Source organism: Balearica regulorum, chromosome 7 (genome assembly GCF_011004875.1).
Source record: "Balearica regulorum gibbericeps isolate bBalReg1 chromosome 7, bBalReg1.pri, whole genome shotgun sequence".
Taxonomy (NCBI): Eukaryota; Metazoa; Chordata; class Aves; order Gruiformes; family Gruidae; genus Balearica; species Balearica regulorum.
This window is the reverse complement of record NC_046190.1, coordinates 37,116,894-37,129,569: the sequence shown is the minus strand read 5'-3', so window position 1 is coordinate 37,129,569 and position 12,676 is coordinate 37,116,894. Positions and strand designations below refer to the sequence as shown.

The following is a 12,676-nucleotide window of genomic DNA, read 5'->3' as shown; positions in this document are numbered from 1 at the left end:
TGATAGTGGGGTAGTAACAGATCCGTCTGTTCCCTTTTCTGTTAAAAAGAACATCTGATAGCTAGGAATACTTCTAAAAACAATCCCACGAGGGCAGCTTTCTTGAGATAAAAGTGCTGTCTGGTGACTTGTGTAAGATGGCATCTTCTGCGAGGAGGAGACAGCTTGGATGGCACGGTGACAGCCGATGAAAACAGTTGCTGCTTGTAATGCAGCACGGAGTTAAATGTTTGTACTGACTGCAAACGCCAAGAGCTCATACTTGTATACCCGTTTCAAAACAGCGTACAAACAAGCACAGGAGGTTAAATGGAATCATGTAAAAAGCCACACCTGACTCTGTTGCAAGCAAATGTACATGGATTTATATCTTTTAAAACCAAGATGTTGTCTGGAGTGGCTAACCTGAGATCTTTAGTTTCAGTTTTAATGAATCTGAATTTCTTAATAGGTTTGGAAGCTGGCAACAAAAGGTATATCTCAAAGACAGGCACCTCGCTCCTGCCGCCGTTCCGAGGAGAGCGGTCACAGGGCTGGGAGGGCAGTTGCCTGAGGGAACGCAACAGGTCTGTGGCAGCGCCAGCATCCTGTGACATGCTGATCCATGCATTAATTCTGGGCCAAATGCTGCTGTGGTGTTTGTCCTGCGGAGAGAGAGGTGCGCTGGGCTCTTCTCCCTGGTACCCGGTCATAGGATGCGTGGGAATGGCCCAAAGCTGCGCTGGGGAGGGTCAGACTGGACAGTAGGAAGCATTTCTTTACTGAGGGGGTGGTCAAATGCTGGAACAGGCTTTGGGGAGAGGTGGGCGATGTTTCGGAGGCATTTGGACAATGCCTTAATAACATGCTCTGACTCTTGGTTGAAGGCGGAAGCGGTCAGGCAGCTGGACTAGGTGATTGTTGCAGGTCCCTTCCAACTGGAGCTACTCCATAATGTGATTTCTTCTGAATGTGGCTTCCCACAACTTCAAAAAGACACTCTTTGAGCATTTGCCAGGGGCTGTTTGTCCCGGATGCTTAAAAACTGCTGTGCTTGTGGCAGGCTGGTCCCAAACCCTATTTCGCTTGTTGTGTCTGAAACCCAGCAGCCAATGTTTGTCTCATGGGGGGGTCACACCTGATCCACCCAGAAGAGAGTTTCATGCTGTATCGGGAGCTCCTGCTTTATATTTTGCACAGAACAAAAACTTTCTTCCGAAAGATGCGGGAATGCTGTGCATCTAAAAACATGTAGTGTAAAACCGGTGATACGGGTTAAGAGCAGCTGGATGCTGGAATGACCTCAGAATAAAACTTCTTATCAGCTTCAGCTGATCTTGTGTTAATCAAGTATTTGGTCACTGTGGTGTCTTTGCACCTGGGGGGTCAAGACAGGCTAGGGATAGAGACCTTTTTTTTGGGTGGGGTTTTTTTTTTTGGTTTTTTTCAGGTTTTTAACCAAAAGACTGCGTTTTCCCGTGCTGCAAACCCCATTTTGCACCCTTTAAATGGAGGGAGAGGCATTAACCCGAGGTGTCCCCATCCTGCCCTGCCTCCTGCTCTCTGCTTCCCGTTTCGCGCCGCTCCTCCCTTTCGGCGGGAGCGCGCGCTGCCCGCCACGATTTCGCGGCGCGCCCAGCAGGGGGCGCCGTAGTGAGGGAGCGGAGAACGGGGCGGGGGGGGGGGGGGAGGCGCCGGGTAATCTCGGTACCGGAGCGGGGCCGAGCCGGGACCCTGCGAAGCCGAAGAAGAAGAGGCGGCGGCGGCAGTAGCGATGGTGAGCGGGGAATGTGGGGTGGTGGGTCCCTGATTCAGTCGATGCACTGAGGGGTGAGAGATAAAGGTGTCCCGATGCGGCCTGTGCTGTCCCGGCCCTGAGGTAGCGAGGCCGGGGCCTTGTCCGGTGGGCGGCGGGTGTGGGCCGGGGGCTCTCGGTCGTCTCTCAGGGGCTGCCTGGCCGAGCGAGGCCGCCGGCGGGGGTCCGGGGCGGGGGGGCTCCGGCGGGAGGGGGCCGATGGCCCCCTCCCGCCGGAGCCCCCCCGCCCCGGACCCCCGCCGCCCCGGACCCCCGCCGGCGGCCGGGTGAGGCCCGTGCCGTGCCCCTAAACAGACGGGGATGGGGGGGGTGTCACTCTCGCAGGCCTGTCAGACGTGCAGTGCTTTCATTGCCTCCCACAGATGTCTAGTTTCAGGGCAGGGAGGGTTCGAAGTAGTATTTTTCTGCTTTTTTTTTTTTTTTTTTTCCTGGGTTTATTTCAGCGGGGTGGGGGTAGAAATTGTATTTTCGGCTTGCTTTGGGTTTTGGTGAAGGTGCTTGGGCTTCTGCTGAAAGTTATCTGGCTAATAGAGAGCCTGTTTACTTATTTATTATTATTATTTTTTTTTTTTTTTTTTGCTAGAAGTAGTAGAGAAACAAACTCTTCAGTTGCATCTGGGATTGCTTGAGATATAGCTAGTACCGGTGCTGGTATGGCATGCGTTTTCTGAATCCTCAAATCTGGAAAGGGTGCTGTCTTCCCCCCCGCCGCCCCAGGAAGGTGCCTGAAATCATGGCTGCTACCACGATTGATGAAAGAGCATCGTGTCTGGCTGACTGCCTTTTCCCACTCGCTCACGGGGGACATGGCTGTCGGTGCCCAAACACCTAAGTGCCGCTTCCTCTTCCCACTCTGGTGTGGAGCTGTGCCCAGCCGGTGTGTCACCACCTCCGCAGAGGGGACAAAGACAGAGCCTATGGCATGCCTTGATGTCCATCAGCATCTGTAGCCTGGGACAGCGTTGAGAGTTTGCACGGCTTGTGTTTCGGTTGCCAAGAGTTAGCTCTTTTGGAACAGAGTAAATACTGCGCACCTTGTGCACAGTGTGGCCTAGACTGGCCTGGGGTTGCTGGAAGTGTGTTGTGTGGTCAGGCTGTGCTCACCTTAGTCTCTCTGTGCCAAGGCTTTGCAGAGAAAATGGCTACTTACTGCATCTAGGAAGACCTGTGCAGGTTTGTTGTTTTATTCGTTAGACTAGACGACAGCTTTAGTACAGGGTTCCTGGCTTCTGGAAAGCTACCGAGGTTGGCTGTATCCTCAGGGGCTGAAGCTTTCTCTGGAGAAACACTGATACATAGCGTTTTTCTTGAATTGTGGTTTGAGTCTGCGAGCCTTTCCATGACCTTAGCAAAAGGGATTGCGAGACACTGGAAATTTTCTTACCTAGACAAAGAAAAATCTTGCTTTTCGCGTGTGCTACCCCGACAAGTCATAGACGAATTACTAACCTGAGCAGGGGAGGATCTGCTGAGATGACGCCTTGTTCCTTGCCTTTGATTTCTCCAGCGTGTGCTTCCACTGTTTGGTGGCGTTAAGATAAACCTAATCACGGCGTTTATTGCGCGCGTGTGGTTTGACTGGTGCGGCAGCCATCAAAACCTTGCTGCGACTGTCTTGGTAAAAGGGATTTGGTAGAGCCTGTTTCCATGAGTAACGATTTTGAGGTGCTGCTTGTCTCTTGCCTCTCATCCAAACGCAGGGATCTGGCAATTAAAAGGTGTAGTTTCGGTCTGATCTCCTCTTGCGCCAGCTGTCTCCCGTTGTGGACCCTGGCGTGCAGTGAGCGTTGTTTCAGAAGGCTTGATCTGTTCGCATGCTTTGGGTTTTAGAAACAGCAATGCATTTTTGATCTAGAACTGTTGCGCTCGTTCCCTGTGTCCCAGGTAGTCGAAGATACTCCCTTTCAAGTATTAGCAAGCCTTCTTTCCGGAGTATTTAGTACTGAAATCCTTTTGTCTGCTGGCTAAATGGCTATGGCCCTTTACTGGTTAGCGTAGCGATGGGGACTTTGAAGTATGTTTTAGTGTTGTCCTTAGAGCGCTATGTGTAACTGAGATTTGGATTCTGTCGATTGCTAGTGTAGTAGCAGGTGTGTTGGTCTCTTTGCAGTGACTGCAATATGATTTTCTTTATTCTTTTTCAGGAAAGATATGTATTTCCTAGAAATTTGCAGGTAAAAGTCACTTGGGAGCCCTTGTGTTCTGAATGTTTCTGTTTCCTTAGCCCATCTTAGCTCATTGGGACCCATCCATGGCACGTATCAGGAAGGACGTGTGGCTAGCTATCACAGGGGCCAAAGGGTTTTGCGCATTGGTGTCGATAAGATAGTCTTTGAGGATCCTGCACTGTGGTCAAAATTGCCCAAGAACAGGGCCCTTCATGTATAATAGCAGTGTTCAGTTTGTGCTGATATTAGGGATTTTGTCGGAGGCTTGCATAACCCTGCTAGGGAGCTGTGCCAGGTCTTGGTGCAGCCTTTATCGTTTGCTTTCAGATGGCTCCCACCAAGACTTTGTCTTTTAATGCTGTGTGTACCTCTGCATGGCACCGAGCTACTCGCAAAATGTTTCAAGTAAATACCCATTTTGTTCTCCAGAAGGCGTGCAGAAGGGACTGCGTGATCCGCATCCGAGAGGATGCCGAGTGGAGGAGCGAACAAAAGTGTCCAGATGAGTCCCGGCACACGGGGAACTGAGCGCTCCTTTTATCCTGGTTATTGCGGATGCTGGGAGAGGACGTTTCCTTGCAGAAACTGCACCTTCTTGGAGCTGGTGACCCATAAGGAGATCTGTGATGGCTTCACATGGGGCATCTGTTGAGTGATTCCTGTCTCTTATGAGATTTGAGGAGCGTGCCTGGATGTGTGCAGGGACTTTTCTTTTGTAAATCGGTTTGTTGTAGTGAGCAATAGGTAACAACATCTTGTGCGTGTTTTGGGTTACGTGAAATTTGAAGTTGTACCTAATTTCGAAAAGTCCTTTGAGTTCTCATAAAACTACACATTTTTTTGAGCCTTGAATCAGCCTTTTTTCATCTTGTTTTGATAGTTTTACATTCTTTTGCAGTGGTAGCTGGGATGCTGCTGATCTTACTCTGAGTTACTGCCTGGTTTGTTTTTGTGCTGAAGCTGTAATTAGCCATTGTCTAGCCACTCCCTTTGAACTCTTGGGGCTGGTGGGATAGTACACATACATTCATTTTGCATACACTGTATATGGCAAAACCCCCCCCAAATTGCCATCCCTCTGGGGGGGGGGGGAAGCTTTCAGTATGACAGTGGTGGAAATAAATGCAACGCAGGAGTTTTTGGTGGTACCAGGGAGCTGTGGTAAGATGAGCATGACCCGAATGTGTTTTTCTTTTACGTAGTTCAGCCTGTACCTCTAAAGGTTTGTGATTCCTGATTTCTGAGAGATCCTGTGTCTGGTATCGCTCGGTGTGCCCACATCCTTTGGTGGTGGTGGGGGCAGCAGCCGGTCCAAACCTCGAGCTATAATTAGGAGCTGACTAACAAATATTCTTTACCTGGTGCTTATGTAAAGATACTTGTCACGCTGGGGGTGGCAGGGAGGGATGGACGGACGAGCAGATTCATTACCGGCGCACGAATCAAAACACTACAGGCACATGCAGCAACTAGCACCCTCCGAGGCTGAGGCGGGATTGCTCAATCCTGCTCCCTGGCTCTCCAGGTAGGAAACTGGCTGGCTGAAGGCTTCAAGTCCAGTACTAACCTGTGGATAGGCCAGTTACACTGCGTAGTTACGCTGCTCAGATGGGCTTTTTGCGGCCGGAGCCTGTACGGGCAACGAGGTGTTACTAAGGCATGGCTAATTGAAGTCTTCCTTCTTAGGAACAGAATAAATAAACGAAGCTGCTGTGTCGTTGCTGGTTTTGTGCTGTTTTGTTTTCAGTCAGGAAGCCTTCTCCTGGGAAAAACTTGTTGCATAGGAGCACAGGCTTTAATTACAGCGGCAATACCTGTAATCCACGCGTTACCCTAATCAGAGTTGACCTAGCTCGTGCAGTCGCTATGAGCAATCTCCCTCTGCCTTGATTTACTACGTGCCGAGTTGTGTGACACGCCGTGTGACGCGCTGCCTTGTTCATCGGCTCTGTTGAGGAAAGACAAATGGCAAATGTTGAGGTTCGGGCACGGGCAGGTGGTCAGAGGGTCCCTGGTTTGGGAAAAGGTGTGGATTCAGGTGAAGCTGAGAATGTGGTTTGATCTTAGCAGTTCCTACTCACACAGCAAACCTAAGACTCATGCTATTGCTTAAAATAAACTTGCCTTTAAAAGCTGCTTTTATTCTGTGGCCCACTTTAAATACTCTCCCCGCGGGAAGGAAGATTCTGCTGATAAAACCTTCTTTTTTCCTATTCTTCCCACAGGTAAACTTTAACGGTGCTTCCACTTTACAGTGTCAGAAACAGGAGGCACTTGTAACAAAAGTGTGAGGTCCTCCAGTTTATTGCCTTTCTGTTTCTCTCTCTCTTTTTTTTTTTTTTTTTTTTTAGGGCTTATTTGAGTCCTAAAACTTGCAGCTGAGGAAATGCTGTTCTGGCAAAACTGCAAAATGTGCTCTTGTTAGCTTTGGCATTTCCCCCCCCCCCCCCGCCCCTTTCTATCATCTGGGACAGAAGAGCATTACTGCAGTTAATTTGTCCTCTTTTGTAGTGGCATAAGTGCTATCCCTGGAACCAGCTCAGCTAGCTAATGGCTTTTAGAAATAAAGTACTAAGGATGTATTTCTAATCTGTGGAGCTAAAAATTCAATATGTAAACTGCTTGGGTTGCTGAGTGCATTAATATCGGTACAAATGAACAGTGCAAGTCCTAATGATAGCAATTAGTATTTTATCTGATACTTGGGTCTGTCTTAATGCTCTGAGAATTAAAACCAAATCTCCAGTGGAGATTTTTCCCCCATGCTTTTCAGTGTGCTCATCAGTCAGGCTTTTAAACTGCTTCTAAAGTAATCCTGTGTCTTGTGAAGCTTTTGTGGGAGGAAGGTTCTCTTAAGGAAATAAAACCAGCTTATCTACTCTTCTATAAAGGAAAGGGAAACCTTTATTTTTTTTTTTTATGCCTTCACAAATAAGCAGGTTATTGTCTTACATGAAATTCTGTAGATAGGTTTAAATTCAGGCCAGCTCGTTGTCTTTAGCCCAGCTAGGGGAGCGGTAATAGCAGGGGTGAATGGATGCTATAATCCCACGAAGCTGGGAGCGCATCCTTTCTTACTGCACGTGGTGAGCATCTCTTTTGGCTGAGGTTGATTAGAAAAAAAAAAAAAACCCCAAACTCTCTGTTTTTTTTCCTCTGTGTGCAGCTCCTTCAGGGCTGCAGGGGAAGGGATTGAAATGGCTTGGCTGAACAGGCAATTTATTACCCCTGCCTCCTCCCTGTAAAATGAGGAAGTGGTGTAGGACCGCAGCAGTGAGGCTGCAATCACATGTTGTTGGGCGTAATAAAACCAGAGTGTGTTGGAGTGCGACCTTCGAAATGCCCTCTGGTTTCTCCGGGATTAAGTCAGTAATTTGGAAAGGAGAGGTCTCATATCTTGCTGGATACTTAGGGGTAGAGAGGTGCTTTAAAAACACTGAGTGTTTATTAGCCAGGGAGCTGAGAAAATGTATTTCATTGCTAACTGGTCTTCCGTGCCAATTTTCACTGCTTTTTAATCCCTGTCTTTAGTACCCTCCTAGCTTGAACAATCTCATCCTTCAAACTCTTAAGTAGGATATGACTGAAGAAGGAAAAAATGAGAAACACAGAGAAAACTTTACCCTGTCAAACTATTCTTTGTGGAGTCATCCCAGATTATTTTGTCTAAAGCAAGAAAGGGAAAGAAATTCTTCAGTGGTTTAGGATTATCATGAAAACCTTCCCTTGTTCAAAACTTGGACACATCATTGAGTTACTGTATATCAGTGCTGATGTGCAGGCTTCTAGCTTGGTGTAAACTTAGGGTAAGTGTTGGTTTGTACGTGCTGTAAGTGAAGGGCAGAAAGGTGGATGTTGCTCATTCGTCCATCCGTGACGTTTGTTATGCACCTGAGCCTTTTTTGCTGGTAATCTGGCTGAGAAAATACCTTTGGTGGGGTTACCAGACGTCCTGTCTGCACTTTGCTCGGGATCATCTGAAGTTCAGAGTCCAGCAGCCTGGATTTGTAGACCAGAGCAATGGTTTGATGGGGTCTCGGAAAAGAGAGGACAGGAGAGCCTTTCCCACTGGGTTTGGTTATCCCTGTGATAGGATGCGAGATTTGCCACTGGTATTCATTGCGTCTAGGAAAAACTGACTTATTTTGTCCTCGCATCCCAGTGGAGAGCCGATGTGCTGCAGAACGCGGTGGTTGCAGAGGGGACTCTGTGATTTGACACCAAAATGTGCACTTGGCTAGGGTCTTCTGTCCAGAGCTTTTTCCAAGAATTGAAATCAATCTCTTGCCAGATTAATTTGTTTTAACTTGGCCATTGACTTAAGCGAGACTGCTCTCTAGAAGGTCATGTTCCATTCTGGGCTTATAGCAGTATCCTCCATCTTCAGGAAAAAAAACAAGCACAACTCACTTTATATTTGATGCTGCAGCGTTTTCTTGCCATCAGTTGAGAACAGCTATCGAGACACCAGCACATTAGTGGCTCCGTTTCCATCCTTTTAAGTGCAGTTCCAAAACTGGATGATATCCCGGCATTAGCTCCTAGACAGTGAACCAAAGCTACCGTTGTTGGTTAAACACGCCTTTCCAGGGAATTTTCAGAAAAGATTTTGCAGCCTCAATGAAATTTAAGTACCACTTCTGGTTAGTTGAAAAACGTAGCTCTTCTCTTAAATTCTAGGGTTAAATCAGCTTTGTGGTGACTGGATTGGAGGACTGGGCATTAGTTAGGACATTGCCTAATTGCAGCCATTTATGTGGCTGTCTTGTTTTCCAGGCTGAAGTAGCTGGTGTATTTTTAAATTGCCCTTTGCCAGGCGGATGGGTGCTAATTTGACTTCGCATAGCTGAGTGCTGCTCCTTACGGGGAGACCTGGTTTTGCCCGGTTCAGTCTGTGTCCCTTCAGCCTGTGCTGGGACAGGTTGATATTAGTCCTCTGTGATGGGGTAATGCTGCCGTTTTGCTGGAATTTTTTAGCTTTATGTTTGGGTTGCTTAAATATTTTTTAAGTTTCTCACAATATATGCATTTTAGTGCTTTTCCAGAGTAGTGAATATTCATTAGTGTTGTTTTTTGTAAGGAATCCTGCCTTCCTCCATTGATTATTTGGAAGAACTTGGCTTTTTTTTTTAGGCTGTTTGTAGCGTCTCCAGTTGTATTGGAATGACTCATTACCCCTAAAGGTGACCTAAAAAAAACCAAACCAACAGAAGCAGCATTTAATTGGCTTGACCCAGAAGTCAGATCTGCAAAGGGTGCTGAGAAAGGGAAGTTTTAGTAGCTTTTAATTTAGTAGTTTGTTTATATCTGTCTTTGCAAGCTGCTGTAAACCCACCAAGAGTATGACAGCATAGCTATTGAGGATGTATTCCTTCCAAGGTTTATTACTAAACCTTTTGAAAGGCCCCACGTACTTTGTGTGTGGTTTGGAGGGCGAAGCTTTGTAGTGCTGAAGATCCCCCCCGCCCCAGCAAAACTGGGGAAGATGAGGCTTGATGGTAGATTAAAAGGGGAGAAGGGTTGGAAAGAGTGCTGGGGGGTGTGTGTGACTGAAGAAGCTTTAAACAAAGTAAAATGCACAAGCTTTTGCCTGTAGCATGCAACAACCCCTCCATATACTTACTTTTGGTCATAGCTCCAAACAAGGTGTGGTTACCTGGATTCTTCTTATCTCTAGAAACCTTTTTTCCAGAGAATTGTACCAAAGACCCCTGTTTTGGGGGAAAATGACCTTTTCCCCTGGTCTACATCCATTTTCCCTCACCCTGTTCTTCTGAAGACTCTTGAAGACAGTGTGCTTTGAAGATACTGATTACGTACTTGGGCTCTGTCCCGACAGTAATTGCTAGTTTGACATTGTAATTGTTATTGCATCACAGTTTTTTTTCTGGTATGGATTTTTTTTTTGGCAGCAGCAGTGTTTGTCTCTTCCATCCTCCCTTTGTATTGAAAGTACTAATTAGATCTTAAACTTAAGGTGTTGCTGAGTACTTACATGTTTAAAAATCCAGCCCTGGGTACTTAATAGACCTGTTTTGGTGGTACCTGATGAATGGTGGCTCCTCTGATGGGTGTATTGCAGTAGTTCAGTCTTCACTCGCCACCTGACAATTCCTTGGAAAAAATATTGAGATTAACACAATTGCTTTTCTTGGGCCCTGGTAGATCTGATGATCGGTCTTGGGACTGTGAAGCTTGCACATCTTACTCATCTGCCCTTGGCCCTTCTCTCTGAATATTTGAAATCTCTCAGGATGTGTATTATTATGGGTAGCTCTTGACTAGAAATGAGTAACAACTGTCTCCTACCTGTTCTGTTTACAGGAATTGAGGAAAGCATGAGGTCTGCATCCTGAAAAGCAGCTTTTTAATAGACAATAGACTAACAGACTTTTTGATGCCCCATTTGTGTGTGGTTGAACTTCTCTCAGTATCGTTCTGGTTTTCTTTTGCGCAGGATGCCGTTATTTCCTACAAGGAAATCCTCCAGATGTATTGGGAGAAAGTAACGAGCTTTGTGAATGCCCAGTGCGATGGACTTGAACCCTGGCAGTTGGTTGGGTTGACGTTTTCTTCCACGCTTCTCAGCGTATGGCTGCACGGCTTCCTCTTCCAGTCCGAGAGTAAGTATTTGAAACGGGGGATTTTCTTATGTTTGGGAAGAAGAGGGGCCGGATCTAAGGGGTTCCTAACTTGTGGAGGGAAAGAGGATGAAACAAGGCTAAACACTTGCTCAAATAGGCATTCTGCTGTCAATTAGTATTAACAAAACCCTCTTCCAAATCAAGGTCAAGGCCTTGTCTGGTCAATGAAACACCTCCATTCCTTCAGAGGGTGCGGTAGGCCAGCCTGGAATGCGCCTGTATCTCCTTCCCTTCCTCCCTTTTGCTTTTGGCTAAACCATTTTCTTGTCGCAGCACTCTCTTCTTGCTCAAAGTCGGGGGAAATTTATCTGAGAGCTGGGTTCTTGTGAACTTAGTCACTGGTGAAGAGTCTGGATAACTCTTGCTCTTGATTGTTTCTCTTCCCGCTGGGGGAGGAGACATGGTTTTGATTTGGTGTTGGAGGCGTGTTTCATCCTCAGGATGTTCAAGATATAATTGCATGTGGTATTGTTGTGTGGATTTTTTTTTTTTTACCCCCCCCCCCCCCCCCCCTTTGATGAACCTGCAGTTTTCTCTGGCTGTGTGATGGTCAGAGATAACTGCCTTGCCCTCAGAGGAGAACATGGTGCTTTGCAGTTCCCACGGGCCTTAGGGTTACACTCTGGCAGCAGTTGGTTAAAAATAGTGGAGATTTTAACATGATGTTTACTTCCATGACTCTCTGTTCCTCAGCCAGCCTTTTTTCTTTTTAAAGACGGCAGTTAGCTGAATAGTGGGAACGTCTGTGGAAGGAACAAAATGGTATGAAGCTTTTGCTCAGCAGAGTTATGTTAGCTTCTTGGCTAGTATTTGTACTGTTGCACAGTATTTTTAAGATCACATTAGATTGTCTGAATTTTTCAGGAGTTTGTAGTCTTCTGTCACTGGGGAAGTTATTAATGAAACAGTGTACACTGAAATGTGCAATAGAAATGTTACTGTCAGAGATTTAACGGGTATTTGCTACAGAATGTGTGAGACTGCAATTGCTGTCTCTCTGTAGCTTTTCAAACTACATACGAAGTGACATATGAGTTGAGGCGAAATGTAAATAAAGCTATAAAGTCCTAAAATGGTTGATTTTTAAAGTTTGTTTAGTTATTTCTTGGTGTAAGTGTCCTGTAACTGCTGGTGCTCAATTGAAATGCCTGTAGGACTCAAAAGGCATTTTTGGTGGCTCTAAAGCATCTGTGTCATTCTGCTTTCATTGCTGCCTTTAGAGCTACCCTGGGAGCTTTTCCAGAGTTTGTCATTGGTGGCTTCTGTCATTTCAGTGTTTGGACTGTGGTGGAATTTCTGCTCTTCCCTCTGTCTATCCCCTTCCCCTGAGTTGTCTCCTGTTGCATCACACATTTCCTATATCGGATGGCCAGACAGCAGGCAAATCCTTGTTGTGTTACAGTTGAACCACTATTTCCTCCTTTAGTCTGGGAGCCTGTTTCATGTTGCTGAGTGTTTTCATGTTACAGTACTATTCTGGTTTGAAGATGCTGAAAATAATTTCAAAAAGTATTTTCCCTTTTTGCTGGAGATCTTACCCCTTAGCACATCCTGAAGTCCCTCTCTTGCCTGTAAAATTCCACATGTGGGTGCAGATTCCCTTGTAAGTAAGAAAACGAGTCAAATTATTGATTCCCACAGATGGCTGCTGTTCTGCAAGCCAGATGTTTCTGTAGGATGGTCCACGTCTGAACCTTGCTCTTGGATACGCTTATCTGCCTCACCACGTCCCCTTGGTCACTGTGTTAGTTTAGCCTGGGTCAGAAATACGAGCCTGTATCAGAAGTATTGTGCTCTGAGTCTGTGTTTTTTTGTTTCCTGAGTCGTATTAGGTTAATTTCTGACTTTTGTCTTTCAGGTTTAACATCCCGAACTAAAAAACAGTTCTTTAAACTACTGAGGAAAATGCCATTTGTGGGGGCTATAGTAAGTATTTGAAGAGCTTTTCTTCAATATTATCCCCGGTCCTTGTTTCAGCCTGTGTAGTGCTCCCTGAGACCTTACAGTTCTCTGCATCTGCTGTCATGTTACTGGGATCATAATGCTCCAAGGATATAGGTCTTGTGATG

General features: G+C 46.4%; 1 protein-coding gene across 2 annotated transcripts in view; it reads left to right on the top strand.

Annotated features, from left to right (window-relative positions):
- Positions 1 to 1,649: 1,649 nt before the first annotated feature.
- Positions 1,650 to 12,676, top strand: part of SGPL1 (sphingosine-1-phosphate lyase 1) — a 31,795-nt gene continuing 20,768 nt past the window's right edge. Inside the window, exons 1-3 of one of the 2 annotated variants that reach the window (XM_075758947.1) lie at positions 1,650 to 1,756; positions 10,421 to 10,586; positions 12,466 to 12,533. In XM_075758947.1, the coding sequence (XP_075615062.1) occupies positions 1,754 to 1,756; positions 10,421 to 10,586; positions 12,466 to 12,533 (237 nt within the window). In that variant the 5' untranslated portion in view covers positions 1,650 to 1,753. Of the gene's footprint in view, positions 1,778 to 10,420; positions 10,587 to 12,465; positions 12,534 to 12,676 lie in introns of both variants that reach the window. The other variant, XM_075758946.1, reaches the window with a different exon arrangement.